This window comes from Myotis daubentonii, chromosome 21 (assembly GCF_963259705.1).
Source record: "Myotis daubentonii chromosome 21, mMyoDau2.1, whole genome shotgun sequence".
In the NCBI taxonomy this organism is placed as follows: domain Eukaryota; kingdom Metazoa; phylum Chordata; class Mammalia; order Chiroptera; family Vespertilionidae; genus Myotis; species Myotis daubentonii.
Window position 1 is genome coordinate 910,978 of NC_081860.1, and position 15,940 is coordinate 926,917.

The 15,940-nt window shown below is 70.9% G+C and overlaps 1 protein-coding gene across 2 annotated transcripts in view; it reads left to right on the plus strand.

Annotated features, from left to right (window-relative positions):
• Positions 1-14,317, plus strand: part of TMED3 (transmembrane p24 trafficking protein 3) — a 230,681-nt gene extending 216,364 nt beyond the window's left edge. The window contains exons 2-4 of one of the 2 annotated variants that reach the window (XM_059678360.1): positions 10,566-10,785; positions 11,725-11,973; positions 13,670-14,317. In XM_059678360.1, the coding sequence (XP_059534343.1) occupies positions 10,603-10,785; positions 11,725-11,973; positions 13,670-13,903 (666 nt within the window). In that variant the 5' untranslated portion in view covers positions 10,566-10,602 and the 3' untranslated portion in view covers positions 13,904-14,317. Of the gene's footprint in view, positions 1-10,526; positions 10,786-11,724; positions 11,974-13,669 lie in introns of those variants that run through there. The other variant, XM_059678359.1, reaches the window with a different exon arrangement.
• The last annotated feature ends 1,623 nt before the right edge of the window (positions 14,318-15,940 follow it).

The following is a 15,940-nucleotide window of genomic DNA, read 5'->3' on the forward strand; positions in this document are numbered from 1 at the left end:
GGCCTTCGACATGCCACGGCCTGTGGACACGCAACGCCTGCGGACACGCCACGCCTGCGGACACGCCACGGCCTGCGGATACGCCACACCTGCGGACACGCCACGCCTGCGGACACACCACAGCCTGCGGACACACCACGCCTGCGGACACGCCACGCCTGCGGACACGCCACGGCCTGCGGACACGCCACGGCCTACGGACACGCCACGCCTGCCGACACGCCACGCCTGCGGATACGCCACGCCTGCGGACACGCCACGCCTGCGGACACGCCACGGCCTGCGGACACACCACGCCTGCGGATACGCCACGCCTGCGGACACGCCACGCCTGCGGACACGCCAGGCCTGCGGACACACCACGCCTGCGGATACGCCACACCTGCGGACACGCCACGCCTGTGGATACGCCACGCCTGCGGACACGCCACGCCTGCGGACACGCCAGGCCTGCGGACACACCACGCCTGCGGACACGCCACGTCTACAGACGCCACGGCCTGCGGACACGCCACGCCTGCGGACACGCCACGCCTGCGGACACGCCACGCCTGCAGAGGAGGTGCTGGAGTCCCCCGGCTTTGCAGGCAGGAGATGGGTCTGGTTGGAGCCTGAGGGCGGCGGGACCCGGGGGAGTCCCCGGGGGAGTCCCCAAGACCACGGGCGGGTGCACGCGGGTTAAGCCCGTCGCCCAGCGCCACCTGCTCCTCGGTGCCCTCTGACCCGAGCAGCCGCTGCCCGAGGTGCCCCGTCCTGTCCGATGGGGCGAGGCCACCACGGACCCCCCTGCCCTGGATTTCACCCCATCGGTTTCCCACCCCAGGCCCCCAGCTGTGACCCTCCCGGGAGAGGAGTCCTCAGTGACAGGAAGTCAGCCCTCAGCACCCGCTGCCTGTGCCGCCCGGGGGGCGGGCGAGACGCTCGATAAGGCCCCTGGAGGGCGGGGCACCTCCAACCATGACCCTCCCTCGCCCTGCTGTGCCTGCCCGGCCAGCACCCCCATCTGGGTGCCCTGGGAGGTGGCGGAGGGAACCCCGCCTGAGGGGGCTCTGCTGTCCCAGGCCCAGTGTCAGCGACGGGAAGGCTCCGTCACCCCCTCTGCCCGAGCGCTCACTCCTCACTCCTCGGGGCGTGACGGCTTCCAGCAGCGAGGCCTGGGGGATGGACATGCACAGGCTCGGACACATGGGGGGAGGGGGGGAGGCCCGTGGTGCTGTCCCCCTCGGAGGGAGGGACGGAGGGACAGCAGGACGGCTGGGCTCCGGTGGCCCCGACAGCCCCCGATGCAGGCCCAGGCTCTCCCAGAGGTGACTCGCCGCGGCCGCGCCTCCGTCACCCGTTTGCACCGAGTCCCCGAGCCCCGCGCTGGGCCCTCAGCCGTGAGATGGGATCACGGTGCCGCCGGCCGCCTCCGGTGTGAGGGCGAGTCCACGTGAGCGAAGGCGGTAAACCGTACGCCCACCGGGGACGCGGGCTCTGCTCCTGGTGCTGAGCCAGGCGCTCGGGGCAGACTGCCCCCCCCCCCCGCGGGGTCGCTCTCCGGGGGGCGGGGCACGCCCTCGGGGCCTGAAGAGGGAGGTTGAGGTGCGTGGAGGGGGTTGGACTCCGTTCACTTCTGAAATTCTGGGGTAAAGAGCCGCTGCCCCCCAGGCCTCCCCCCGGAACACGTGACAGAACGTACAGAGGTGCCCTTGCCCAGCCAGCTCAGTGGTTAGGGCACCGGTCGCGGACTGGACTGGAGAGTCTTGGGTTCGATTCCCAAGAGGGCACCTGGGCTGCAGGTCCGATCCCGGCGTCTGGGAGGCACCCCGCCCCCCCACCTGTGTGAGCTTCGGGTCCCATGGCACCTGGACCTGCCCCGCTGGTCCCTCCTGCCCCTGCCCGTGGGCCCCGGGGGAGGGGCCGCAGGCTGCCCGCCCGCACGTGCGCCGTGTCCTGTGCTTCTGCTCCCGGCACAGGCCTGGCCCTGAGCGACAGGTGAGTGAGCGGGTCCGGGTGCGAGGCCGCGAGAGGGGGTGGGGGCCCTGGGTGCTCGGGGCAGCGGCACCGCGGAGCCCGCCTGGGCCAGGGGCTGTCAGACTCCGTTCCCACGGCCTTTCACGTGGGAGCTGGGAGGGAGCACAGCCCTGTCCCCGAGTCCCGTCCCCCCAAAGCTCCCATGAAACCCAGCGTCGCCTTGTGGAGGCGGGTTCTCGCCTTTGGGACCGGAAGGGGGAGACGGAAGGTTGTAGGAGGAAGACACTCGCTCAGGACACTGCCTCAGTTTCCCCGTCTGTCACCAGGGGGAGGAGGTCGCTGGCCCACCCAGTTCCAGGGGCTCGGCTTTCGTCTCACTAACGTGTGGCAGCAGTGCCCCCTGGTGGTGAGGAGGGGCCATGGCAGCGGAGAGGAGCCTGGGAGGTGGGTGTCCGCAGGGGGAGGCGGGGGAGGCTGGGCAGGTGACCCGCCTCTGGATACAGGGGGGAGGCGGCAGGTGAGAACCCCCCCCCCCCGCCCGTGCTGCCACGGCCCCTATGGTCTTGGCCAGCCTTCCCGCTCTGGGTCTCAGCTCCCCCCTGGGCAGCCCAAGGGGGGGTGTGCCGCCCCCGTTCCTAACGTGGCAGCCGTGGCCGTGGCCGTGCCGTGGCAGTGGCAGGCAGGGGCTTCGTCTCGGAGATGGGAAGAGCCGTGCGGGCACCCAGTGTGCGGGCGAGAGCTGTACCTGCTGTCTGGGAGGGGCTCCTATTGGGGTGCCCAGGGCTCGGGGATCCCGGGAGCTTTGCCCTGGGCACGGGCACGTTCACAGTCACACCTGGCACATGCGCCCGGCTGGCCAGGGACGTGGAGGATGACCAGGAAGCCACAGCGCCCAGTGGGGGCCCAGGACCCAGGGATGCAGCCCTGTCCCCGGGGCCCCGCTTGGCGGCTGACCTGTGGGTTCACAGATCTCTGCGGGGGCGGGGGGTGCTGGCTGGGCTCCCCAACCCCTGGGCAGCTCCACAGATGGGAGAAGGCCCGGCCGGCGTGGCTCAGGGTTGAGCATCAACCTAGGAACCAGGAGGTCAGGGTTCGATTCCCGGTCAGGGCACAGGCCCGGGTGGTGGGCTCCATCCCCAGTGCGGGGCGTGCAGGAGGCAGCCGATCCACGATTCTCTCTCATCACGGATGTTTCTCTCTCTCCCTCTCCCTTCCTCTCTGACATCAATAAAAATATACTTTAAAAAAGGAAGATGGGGGTTGACACGGTGAGACCTGGAGGGCGTAGGCCCTGGTCCAGCTCCTTCTAGGCCAGTGACGGCAAACCTATGACACGTGCGTCAGAGGTGACACGCGAACTCATTTTTTTGGTTGATTTTTCTTCATTAAATGGCATTTAAATATATAAAATAAATATCAAAAATATAAGTCTTTGTTTTACTCTGGTTGCAAATATAAAAAAAATGTCTCTATGTGACACGGCCCCAGAGTTAAGTTAGGGTTTTCGAACACTGACAAGCTGAGCTCAGAAGGTTCGCTGTCACTGCGAGTCCAGGCCTTGGCGATGGGCTGCCCCTCCCCCTGAAGCCCCGTTTCTCTCAGGGCTGCTCCCCAATGCGCCCCCTCTGGCTCCTGCAGGTCCCGCGGTGGGGGTGGGGGGTGGGGGGGTGGAGGCGTTGGTGGTGGAGCCGGCTCCGTGGCAGGCGCTGGCTCAGGGCTCGGCCACGTTGGCACGTCTCACCCTCGGTGGCCCTGGGACCTCGGACGTTCCCACGGGGGAGCTGCGGACTCAGAGGCTCAGAGACGGTAAGCGACCGGCCCGGGACCCTAGACCTGGCCACGCTGGGGGTCTCCCTCCCGCCTTCCGCCAGCCCTGCTGCTGGAGACGGACGGATGGACGGACAGGGCGGGTCTGAGCGGCTCCGCCCGGCTGATCCCGGGTGCGGCCTGTCAGTTCTCGTTACTAGAATCTCCGCTGACACTGAGGCTCCACCCGGGGTTCTCACTGCCTGGGGGTGACCGAGGGTTGGACCCGACACTCCCAGACCACACCCGGCTCTGCCCCCCGCCCCCGCGGGTGGGGAGTCCCCCCCAGAAGTCCACACCTGCTCTCCGCTCCCCACCGGGGCCTTCGCCTGCCCCGCCCGCCCCGGCAGCAGGCCCCGCCCCCACGGGGGCTAAAACACACAGAACGGCAGGTTTGTCAGCAGCTCTTCTCTGCGGGGGTTTCCCTGGGCCCCCCCCGCCCCCCCCTGCCTCCCCCCCCCCGCCCCGAGGCTGCCCCGCCAGCTCTGTCCTGGGCCCCTGGACAAGGGGCGCTTCCGGGCCCAGCGCACGTGTCCGCGTTGGGGAGACAGCGAGCTCAGGCCGGTTGGGGAGGTGTGTTTCTCCCCCTCCCTCTGCGCTCTGCGCACAGCGGCGGAGACCCCTCCTGTGCCGGCTCCCGCCTCCCTCTGTCCCCTGAGGCCTGACGGTCGGAACCACATCCCACTGGGTCTGGGCACCCAGGTGCTTCTCCACCGTTTGTCTCTCCCTCATTCCGTGGCGATTGCTCCGTGCCCCAGGCCCTCAGCCCGGCCCTCGGCTGCGGCTCCGTGCCCCAGGCCCAGCCAGAGCTGCACGGCCGAGGCCAGGCTGGCCGGCCAGAGGGAGAGGGTCGCTGAAGGAGGGACACAGGAGCCCAAAAGGGGTGAAGAACTATGCATTTATTAGGCCATCTGGGTACCTGATGGCTGAGCCCCAAAACGGCCAGCCCCCGCCGACGGGGAGTCAGGTTTAAAGGCCTCTCGGGGGGCTCTTTCTGGGCGGAGAACTCTGTGCGGGTCCGGGTCCCGGGAAAGCCGGAGGGAGAGAACGGCCTTAGCCGGTGGCGTGTGGTCTGAGTGAGGGCCTGTCCGCTGTGCAGCGGCCTGAAGGTCAGCTCCCGGGGAGGGGGCATCGGTTTGACTCTGATCAGACTCGCAGGTGCTGTCCCGGCCTCAGCCCCGAGCGCCTTCAGAGACGGCTGACGGCTTCCCCGCGGGGCCTGCAGGGCAGGCCTGGTGCGCGCTCCTTGTCTGCAGAACACGAGATGCAGGCGCCCCAGTGTCCTGAGCAGCCCGGGCGGGCGGAGGCGGGAGAGGCGGGGGGCAGAGCCGGGCAGGGCCCTGCAGGAGAGGGGCCAGAGCAGACACGTGCCCCCAGCGCATTCCTGAGCTCATTAGACGGATGAAGGGAGCCCAGGCGGACGGAGAAGGCGGGGCCAGGTCGTGGCCTGAGCACAGAGGGCAGGGCAGCTGCTCAGGAAAGGGCTCCCCTCTGCCCCCTCCTCCCCGCCTGTCCCGGCTCAGTCCCTCCCAGGCCCTTCACCCCCCAACCCCCGGCAGGTGCACGGGGCGGGCTCCGGGCGGGCAGGCTGGGGGCACCGGCTGCTCTTGGGAACTCGCTCTCGGGCTCCGGGCGGGGCGGAACCAGTGAGCCGGCAGGAGAGGATTAGGTGGGAGCCAGCGGACATGCCAGCCGCCCGGCCAGACAAGGAAGGGTGGGGTTTCCTGGCCCCGGGGTCAGCCAGGCTGTGGACGTGCCCAGGCAGCGGTGGGAGTCGGGGAGCCAGGAGGGGGCGGGCGGGGCCAGCATCTCCGTGTGAATCTGCCTCCCACCTGAGGCCTGTGGTGCCTCAGTTCCTTCCCTCTTCCCTGCTCCTGGGCGGAGGTCAGGGGTCACCTTCTCCCGTCCCCCCAGAGGGTGCCAGCGGCCCCCAGGATCAGCCAGGCCGGCTCATCTCCTTGGGCGCAGACACGGACCCCCCCCCCCCAGCGTCCAGAGCCCCCGTTTAACCTCCCAGCAGCCCTGGGGGGCTGTGTGCGCCCTCCTGTCGTTTCCGGGACACGGCGAGGACCGGAGCCCCAGCCCCCAGGCGCTGGTGCGGGACTGGAACCGGTGCGCATGAGCCCTTCCCGCCTTTTCTCCCCGGACGGGCGATCCTGGGAGTTGGGGGACCGAGGCTCAGAGAGGTTCAGTGAGCCCCCGAGTCACACAGCCCGGCGGTGGGCGCCTCGGGGACCCCATTCCTGAGCTGGGGGGGTCTTTGGTTTCATCCCAACGGGGGTCGTGTTAGGGTGCCCACAGCTGAGGCCCCGCCCACAGGTTTGGGGTCCACAGGCCCTGTCGTCGGGGTGGAAGGTCCGCGGTCACGGAGGCCTGGGCGCACGAGGCCACTGGCCTCACCGGCTCCGCCCCGGCCGCCCGCTCAGTGGGCGCCCCCCCCCCACACTCGGCTGATGCGGCCGCCCCCAGCACCTCTGCCCGCCCACTCCCGGGGCGGGACTCGGGGGACTTTATGAATGGGGGCGGCCTGGGCGCCAGCAGAGCCGGGAGCAGAACGTCCAGCCTCAGCCCCAGGAGCTCTGGGTAACGCCTGCTCGTTCTGGTATATTTATTCATTCTATAATTTACACTTAAAATTTTAATTTTTTTAAAAATGCAGAGTCCACGACTTCCCGCAGCTACTCAGGGCTGCACACCTCAGTCTGTGTGTGCAGGAGCCTAACTGCTCCACGGAGACTTGGGGGAGGGGTTGCAGGCCTTGGGGGAGGGGAGGGGGGTGCAGGCCTTGGGGGAGAGGAGGGGGTGCGGGCCTTGGGGGAGGGGAAGGGGGTTGCAGGCCTTGGGGGAGGGGAGGGGGTGCAGGCCTTTGGGGAGGGAAGGGGGTTGCAGGCCTTGGGGGAGGGGAGGGGAGGGGGTGCAGGCCTTGGGGGAGGGAGGGGGTGCAGGCCTTGGGGAGGGGAGGGGGTTGCAGGCCTTGGGGGAGGGGAGGGGGTGCAGGCCTTGGGGGAGGGAGGGGGGTGCAGGCCTTGGGGAGGGGAGGGGGGTGCGGGCCTTGGGGGAGGGAGGGGGTGCAGGCCTTGGGGGAGGGGAGGGGGTGCAGGCCTTGGGGGAGGGGAGGGGGGTGCAGGCCTTGGGGGAGGGAGGGGGGTGCGGGCCTTGGGGGAGGGGAGGGGGTGCGGGCCTTGGGGGAGGGGAGGGGGTGCAGGCCTGGGGGAGGGGAGGGGGTGCAGGCCTGGGGGAGGGGAGGGGGGTGCAGGCCTGGGGGAGGGGAGGGGGGTGCAGGCCTTGGGGGAGGGAGGGGGGTGCGGGCCTTGGGGGAGGGGAGGGGGTGCAGGCCTTGGGGGAGGGAGGGGGGTGCAGGCCTTGGGGAGGGAGGGGGGTGCGGGCCTTGGGGGAGGGGAGGGGGTGCAGGCCTGGGGGAGGGGAGGGGGGTGCAGGCCTTGGGGAGGGAGGGGGGTGCGGGCCTGGGGGAGGGGAGGGGGTGCAGGCCTTGGGGGAGGGGAGGGGGTGCAGGCCTGGGGGAGGGGAGGGGGTGCAGGCCTTGGGGGAGGGGAGGGGGTGCAGGCCTTGGGGGAGGGGATGGGGTGCAGGCCTTGGGGGAGGGGAGGGGGTGCGGGCCTGGGGGAGGGAGGGGGGTGCGGGCCTTGGGGGAGGGGAGGGGGTGCAGGCCTTGGGGGAGGGGAGGGGGTGCAGGCCTGGGGGAGGGGAGGGGGTGCAGGCCTGGGGGAGGGGAGGTTGCAGTGATGGTGGGTGCACACTTGCCTGAGTCGGATGCCGGTTTTCTTCGTTCTGCGAAGGTTCGTCAGCGCCTCCCGCCAGCCACGTCCCCTTATCACTTCTCCCGCCGGCTGTGCCCGAGTGCTGGACGGAGAACTGATAAGGGCAGGTGCCTGCGCTCAGCCCCCGCCCGAGGCACCTGCATCGTGGGGCGACCCGGCGCCTGCTCTGGACTCGAGGGGGAGGCCCTGCAGTCGGGGGGCCCTGCCTGCGCCCCCAGAGGGAATGTGGGAGCCACCTTGGGGGTTGGGGGGCCCTGCCTGCGCCCCCAGCGGGGATGTGGGGCCACCTTGGGGCCGTGTGCTCAGGGGTCTTCACTCTGCTTATGGAGAATTCTCTGTGCGACGGGGTTGAGGGTCCCCCAGGAGGACGAGTGGGGTGGCTGGGGCTAATCCTGAGGCTTCCTCATGGCGCCGGAGGGATCCAGAGGCTGAGGGGGTTCGGGCGATCAATCTCATTAAAAAACAGCAGGACTCGCCCTCGGATCCGAGCGGGCAGTTCCATCCCAGCATCCCAGACACTGTCCTCAGCCAGTGACAGACGGACGGACGCACTAAGCTCAGGCGGCGGGGCCATGGGGCCGTCTGCATCCGGCCGCCGGTCCTTCCCTGTGAGCCACGTGCTGAGCCCCGGCCGGTGTGGCTCCGTGGGTGGAGCGTCGGCCCGAGGACCGAAGGGTCCGGGTTCGGGTGCGGGGCAGAGAGAGCCGCTTCCTCTCCCTCAAAAACTCCCCAGGCAGGTCCTGTCCTTGGCGAGGACTGAAAACAGATCCTACGATGGTGAGCGGGGCTCCCAGGGGCTTAGAACCTTCTCAGTCCACTCCTGACCCGTCCTGTCCCGGCCACTCCCGCAGGTCCCCCAGCTGGGCAGGGGGGTCCCCAGAGCTCGCACAGCGGGCGACAGTCCAGACCCAGACGGGGTGCCTGGCAGGTGGCACCCACTTCACAGAGCGTCACAGGCCCAGGGGGCGGCCTTGTCACCCACAGAACACCCCGGCCCCTGGGCTGTCGGGGAGGCAGGGTTAGGGCAGGGCCCCCCCCAGGGCCTCTGGGTGTTTATCACGCCACTCGCTGGCCACACACGTGATCCGGGTGGGAGTCAGCCTGTCTGTCCATCAGACACGTGGGTGCCTCACCCCAGGACCTGGGCAGGGCCGCACCCCGACTCCCCGGGGCTGTTAGGGTCACGCGTGTTGTAAACGAGGACACTGAGCCCCGAGCAGGTCACGGCGGAGGTCGCACAGCTGGGCCGGGAGGACCGAGCCCCCTCCTGGAGCCGCTCGACCTGCAGGGCCCGGCAGCCGGGGGTGGGGGGTGGGGGATGGGGGGGACAGTGTGGACGCTCCCCTCCCCACACGCAGTCGCTGTCGCACCCCGACTCTGTCAGCGACAGTACTGCCCCCCCCACCCGCCCCCCAGGTGTCAGAGGCGCCCTCAGCGCAGGTGGGGACCCCGCTGCTCAGCCTCGCCCCCCCGCCCTTCCTGTCGCTGCGCAGCTGGCCGTCGGGGTGAGGCGCCTCGTGGTGACCCCCCCACCCCGTGTGCCGGCCGCTGCCTGACTGCGCCCCAAAGGGGGGCTGACTGCTCCCGGAAAGCCCTGGGGCAGCGGTTCCTGCGAGCGAGGCCGGGCTTAAGGGACGGTCTGGGGCAGCAGAGCAGGGGGGGGGGCGGCTGGGGGGGGCAGGCGCGTGGCCCCAGATGGACGCCCGGAGGGGAGGCCTTCATCTCCACGGATGAGGAAGGGCCCAGCGTCTGGTAGAGGAGCCGGGGGCCCAGGAGCCGGAAATGCCTTCCCTGGAGGGGACCCAGGAGCGAGGGGCACAGCGCCCGGCCCCTCCGCCTCAGGGGCCTGGAGAGGCAGCACCCGCTCCGGCACCGCTCAGAGCTGCTCGCCTTTCCCGACGAGGAAACCACAGCTGACAGCGGCCCTGTCCCCCCAGATCCCGGGCTCCGCTACACCCCGAGCGGGAAGGCTCCCCGCCCGGCCGTGCCCCCCCCCCTCCCCCCGGCCTCCCCGGGACCGGCCGGGGCTGCACACGCCGGGGAGGGAGCTTCGGGGCAGGTGGGCGGCGAGCAGACACCCAGCTCAGCGGCACGGGCCGGTGGTGCGGGCTCATCCCGGGCGCGGGGCGGGCGGGAGGCGGACGGTCCAGGATCCTCCCTCATCACTGGTGCTTCTCTCCCTCCGACGTCAATAAAAACGCTTTTAAAAAATCCTGTTTTCAGTTCCTTTGGGCAAATCCCCAGGCGTGGGGCCACCGGGTCCTGCACTGGTTCTGGTTCCGAGGGACTCCGCGTCCTTTAGCGGCGCAGCCGCCCGTTTACAGTGGCTCCCACGGGGCGCACGGCCGCTCTCCGCGCCCCCGGCCGCCCACGGCCCCATTCACTCCCGGGCGGACCGACACCAGCGCGCCCGTGGCTCCCGCCGCCGCCGGGGGGTGGGGGTGCGGGGGCTGCAGGTGACTCGCTTTCCTGCGGGGAAGGGACGCGGGAAGGCCCAGCGCAGCCCCGGGAGGAGGGGCGAGTCCTCGGGGAACCCGACACGAGCGGAAAGAGGCGGCGGAGCGAAGGGTCGATGCGCTCAGGGGGGCGCGGGCGGGGCTGTTGCTGGCGCCTCAGTGCGGCGGGGGGGGGGCACCCCGACCCGGGCCGGTCCGGAGTCTGTCCTCCCCGCGCGGGGGGGGGGGGTGCGCCGCGGAGCCTCCTGCGCCCGGACCAGGTCGCACCCCTCCCCCGGGACCTGGACCGTCCGTCTCCCTCCAGCTGCCCCCGCCCCCCCGCCTCCCGCCGCCTCTGGGCAGGGCCTGGAGGGACCGGCACCCGCTGGTGGCCGAGGACGGGGGACCCGGGCGGCGCGCGGGGAGGGAAGCGGGAGGGGAGGGAGGGGAGCGGGCAGCCCCGGGCCCAGGTGACGGACGATCCGGGCAGCACGTGCCCGCGCTCCGTCCCGGCGCCGCCCCTCCCCCCCGCCCCCACCCTCGCGCCTGCGCCCTGCGCTCCCGGAAGCGCCACGTCCGTGCGGCGCAGCCGCTGGTGTCGGTGTCGGTGTCGCGGACGGACCACCATGGGCCGCGCAGCCCCGCGCCCCGCCTCCGGGCCGCCCCTGCTGCTCCTGCTGCCGCTGCTGCTGCTGCTGCGGGCCGAGCGGGCGCGGGGCACCGAGCTCACCTTCGAGCTGCCGGACAGCGCCAAGCAGTGCTTCCACCAGGACGTGGAGCAGGGCGCCCGCTTCTCCCTGGACTTCCAGGTGGGCCCGCCCTCCGGGGCCGCCGGGTGGGGGTGGCCCGCACCCGGGCAGCTGGCGGGACGCGCGCTGTGCGGGCCGCTGGGCGCTCCGTGCCATCCCGCGCGCGCCCCCCTCCGCGTGAGGTCGCCGTCAGGGGAGCGCAGGGGGCGAGACGGGGCGACAGAGTCTCCGCGCAGCCGGGCACCGGTCCTAAGGGCGCGGGCAGGTCCAGGCGGGGGTAGGGTGAGGAGGGGGGACTGGAATGTCCCCAGAAAACCCTCGGCGCCTGGACACCTGCCGGCTGCGCCCGGAGAGGCGGCGGCCCAGCCCGGGCTGGAGTCTCACGCGGTGTCGGAGCCCCTGACCGGCCACAGCCCCGCGGGAGATGCTCGCCTGGCGGCTGGGCCGCGGGCAGCCCGGACACAGGCACCCACAGGGGTCCCTGCGGCGGGAGAGGCGGAGGGGTCGCCCGGCTGTGGGTCAGGAGCCCCGCGGGTTCCGGGTTCGGGGCTGTAAGCACCGCCCCCCGCCCGCAGCAGGAGGCCAGCGCCGCACGAGGTCCTGCGTCAGGAAGGGGACCCTCCCGCTGGAAGCGGCGGCCCGACCCGTCCTCAGAGGGGCCTGGGGCGGAGCCACTGGCCGCCCGGGGGCCTTCGCGGGGTTCACAAGGCGTTTGAAGGGAAGGACCCCGGACCCTCCCCTCCCCGGTCCTGCGGGTGCGGGTCTCACCGACCGGACCTGCTCAGCCGGGACCGGGAGGGACCGGCTCATCCCGCGCGTCTTCCCGAGCGAACCCCCCGGAGCCGGCGCCGGGTCGGGCCGAGCCTGTGCCTCCGGGGGGTGGCGCGTCGGCCGCGGCACCTGCTCCCGAGGGTGAAGGAGGAAAGGACAGGTCAGTCGGTCAGCGCCTGGCGGCCCCAGGGAGGGGCGGCCGGTGACCGCAGGCGGGTGTGTTGCCAGGTCATCAGCGGCGGCCACTACGACGTGGACTGCTACGTGCAGGACCCGCTGGGCAGCACGGTGTACAGCGAGACCAAGAAGCAGTACGACAGCTTCACCCACCGGGCCGCGCACGCGGGCGTCTACCAGTTCTGCTTCAGCAACGAGTTCTCCACCTTCTCCCACAAGATCGTCTACTTCGACTTCCAAGTGGGCGATGAGCCCCCCATCCTCCCAGAAATGGGGGGCAAGGTCACAGCGCTCACCCAGGTGAGTGCGGTCCTGAGGCCGCCCGCCCCCCCCCCCCTGTTGTCCCCCCCCCACCCCACCCCCCGTCAGGGAGCAGTCCCTGCCCACCTGGTCCCCGTCTGCGGCCTGTGTGGGCTCTGCCCGCCTTTCCCGTCCGCCCAGGGGCGCCTTTCCCGTCCGCCCAGGGGCGCTGTGTCCTCCCGACCTTGCCCTCTGACCTTGCTCTCCGCTCTGAGCCGCACCCCTGCTGAGGGTACCCCCTCCCCTGCCCTCCCATCACCGCGTCCCAGTGCCTGGCGGGTGCCCCTGCTCACCCGCTGTCTGCCTCGTAAGGACCAAAGTCCGGCTCTGGGTGGTGCGTTAGTTGGGGTGACACACGTGGCGCTCACACATGAACCCCAAACCTCAGCGGCTCCACACGATAGGCGTTTGTCTCCGCAGCAGTCGGAGGGGTGAGGGCTGGGAGCCCAGCTCCACGGAATGACCCCGAGTCCGCGCCCAGAGCCCCACACATCCGCCCGCACCCTCAGCTGGGCGAGCCCGTGGCCCGTCTGGTGCACACGGAGGGCCGGCAGGTACAGCCCCGTGGGTGGTCGCCTGGCAACAGCTCCACCCTCACTGGCTAGGGGGCCGGTGCCCACTTTGGAGAGAGATGGTCATGTCAGCCGTGCCCCCAGGAGCACTGTGGTCCGACCCAGCCCCCCACAGGCTCCCCTCCCCCAGGGCTGTTACCAGCCCCACCCCAGGCCACAGCACTGGGCCTGGCTTGGACGGGGGGCAAGACAGGCCTGACCCTCTGTGGCCGCACCTGCTCCAGGGCCAGGGCACCTGGGTCTCCTTGAGGCCGGACCCCCGCTGCCCTTAGGGGGCCGTGCGCCCCGCCCCAGCGGCTTCAGCTGGGGGCTCACAGGCGGGTCCCCCTCCCCCGGCGGCTTCAGCAGGGGGCTCACAGGCAGTCCCCCCCCACCCCACCCCCGCAGCTGGAGGCCAGTGGCGCCGGTCCAGTGCGCACCCTCCACAGTGGCCTGCTCAGTGCACGGTAGGTGGGCTCCCCGCCTGCTCTCTGGCCCCCTGTGCGGTGCCCAGGCCCAGGCAGAGGCCCCGTGGGCAGAGGCTGAGCTGTGCCCGCAGGAGCCCTTGTGCAACCTCTGCTCGAGGCTCCCGGGCGCTGATGAAACAGCGTCGGTTGGAAAGTGTCGTAACCCTCCTACCGCGGGCGGGAGGACGCCCCTAACGGGTGAATTCGGGCTGGAGAGACCCCGTGCCCTGATGGGTGTGACCCGACTCTCCCGGGTCCTTCGAGGGTCCCAGCCCCGCCTGCAGGGACGGGCGCCTGCACCTGCCTTCCTCACCGACCCTCCCTCCCTGGGCCGGTCGCGGCAGTGCCTGGACGGGCCCGGCCACGGCCCCGCGGGTTTTGTGCCCGCTTTCCCGCTCCTGCCCAGGGCAGCCACCCCCCCCCCCTCCCCGCACGCGCGGGGACAGGGACGTGCCTTTGAGTCTGGACGGAAGAGCTTAGAGACCAGGCTCAGGGGCTTGCGTTCCAGTCCCGCCCCTGCCACCCGCTCACGGTGCCTCTGGGCAAGTCCCTTCCGCTCCCAGGGCTCCGTCCCGCCGTGCGGAGGGTCAGGGACGCGGACGTTCGGCTGCTCACGGGGTGATGACGCTCCCGTGTGCCGGGCTCCGGCCAGCCACGCGACCCTCTCCTCTCCCCCAGATGGAGTCCGCCTGCGTGACCATCCACGAGGCCCTGCGGACGGTGATCGACTCCCAGACGCACTACCGGCTCCGGGAGGCGCAGGACCGGGCGCGGGCGGAGGACCTCCACAGCAGGGTCTCCTACTGGTCCCTGGGCGAGACCGTCGCCCTGTGCGTGGTGGGCGTCAGCCAGGTGCTGCTGCTCAAGAGTTTCTTCACTGAGAAGCGGCCCGTCAGGGCGGCCCCCTCCTAGTTGGGGCGTCCTGGCCGGCCCCTCACCCCCGGACGGGCAGCTCCGAGGCCGCAGGGCTGAGGGCTGTGGGCGCGACCCCGGGTGCGGCCGCCCTGCGCTCACCTCCCCTTCGGTCAGAGGCGTCCCCCTTGTCCCCGGCTGCTGAGCACGTGGAGCTCAGGACTGACTGACAGCGTCCCCCTGCGCTGGGCGTGAGGCTGGACGGAGCGGCCTGCAGTCGGCCGGGGTGGCTCCGTGCTCCCTGTGCCTGGTCCTCAGCCGGCGGGTCCTGTGGTGTGGAGAGGGAGGGCGGGCTCCGTCCAGGGACCGTGCCGGCTGCCTGCGCGCAGGAACGGAGTGGGAGCGGGGACTGGGTGCCGGTCGCTGTGCGTCTGCTAGGAGGGGGGACGCCGGCTAATAAAGACGCAGCGTGAGCGCCGGGGACGTGTCCTTCTGTCGCAGAGCCTGGGGGGGGGGAGGGCTGTGGGCGCAGGACCAGTGTCTCAGCAGTGGCCCTGGAGGAGGCGGGGGTTGGGGGGGGGGCACATCGCTGCCTTCCTATCGCGGATTTGACCCTCTGCTTCATCTAACCCAGCGGTCGCCAACCTTTCGGACCTCACGGACCACCCGGACCACTGGTTGGTGACCACTGATCTGTCGATTCCCTCTGTGTATGTTTTTATTTTTATTGATTCCAGAGAGGAAGGAAGAGGGAGAGAGAGAGAGAGGAACATCAATGATGAGAGAATCACTGATCGGCTGCCTCCTGCACACCCCCTCTTCCTGGAGATCGAGCCCGCAGAGCCCGCAGCCCGGCAGGGGGCGGGGCCGGGCAGGCAGTGCTTTGACACCCCGGGGAGTCAAACAAAGCTCACGTCTGCACTGACGGACGGAGGAGAAGTGGGCTGATGGCCACAGCGAGCACAGGCCAGTCACCGTACTTCTCTCTGGGCCACCTTGAGCCTGAGGAGGAAACGGACAGACGGACAGGCCTGTCCGCCCAGCACAGTCAGATGCTGAGCGGCCCCGGGACAGCCTCTCCGTGTGGCCACCGAGGCCCCGCGCTGCACCTGTGCCCACGGGGGGGGGGGGGGGGGGGTGGCGCGTGCTCCGGCTTCGGGCTCCTGGGCACACAGGAAGTTTGAGGCCCTTCCTGCCTGAAGCGAGGCGACCTCTTAGGAGCTGCCGGGTACAGGCCCTGGCACACGCACACGCCTGCAGCCCTGGCACACGGACACGCCTGCAGAGCACCGCCCACCCTTACACACTGGGAGGGAGGGGGGCACGTTCGGGGCCTTTGCTCTGTCCTCAGGAGATTCTCCCTCGGGAATGAGGACTGACTTGACACTTTTAGGGGGATGAAGAGGTGAACCCCCCCCCCCCGTTATAAACATCCGAACACAGGCCAGGCCCCGGCCTCACTTTACCCCACGGAACCACCCGACCTGTGCAGCCCCAGCTGAGGCCGGGCAGGTGCTGGGTCAGCCTTACCGGGTCCCCCCAGGGGTGGCATGTGAACTGTCAGGGCCTCGGGGTCCCCCCAGGGGCGGCGTGTGAACTGTCAGGGCCACAGCGGCTCACAGCTCCGACGGGCGACAGGGAGGGTCTGGGGGTGTGGGGGCGCCTGTTTTCCCGGGTGGGGAACCAGGCCCCGTGCCCAGACCGACTGCCCTCCACACGTCTGGGACGACAGCGGGCGGACCTAGGAGTCCATTCCCTCCCACGCCCGTGCCTGGCATCCCTGCAGCCTCCTCCCTGTACCCCGCTCCCCGCCCCTCCCCTCCTGCTGACGGGGCTGAGGAGAACCCCCTGTAACTGGCAGGTCCATCCCACGGCCGAGGAGCAGGGCAGCCTTAGGGAGACGGCACCTCAGAGTCCAGCTCGGAGGCCGCGGGCGTGATGCCCCTGCCCATCAGGGGAGCCCACGGGCGTCCCAGCTACAAACAGCCCCGTGAACAGGACCCAGTGCCTGCACCGCGGGCACACGCACCAACTCCCCCCATCGGGGGGCTGACCATCCGCGCTGGGCAGACCGTGCCCCACGGCTTCCCTCCTCCC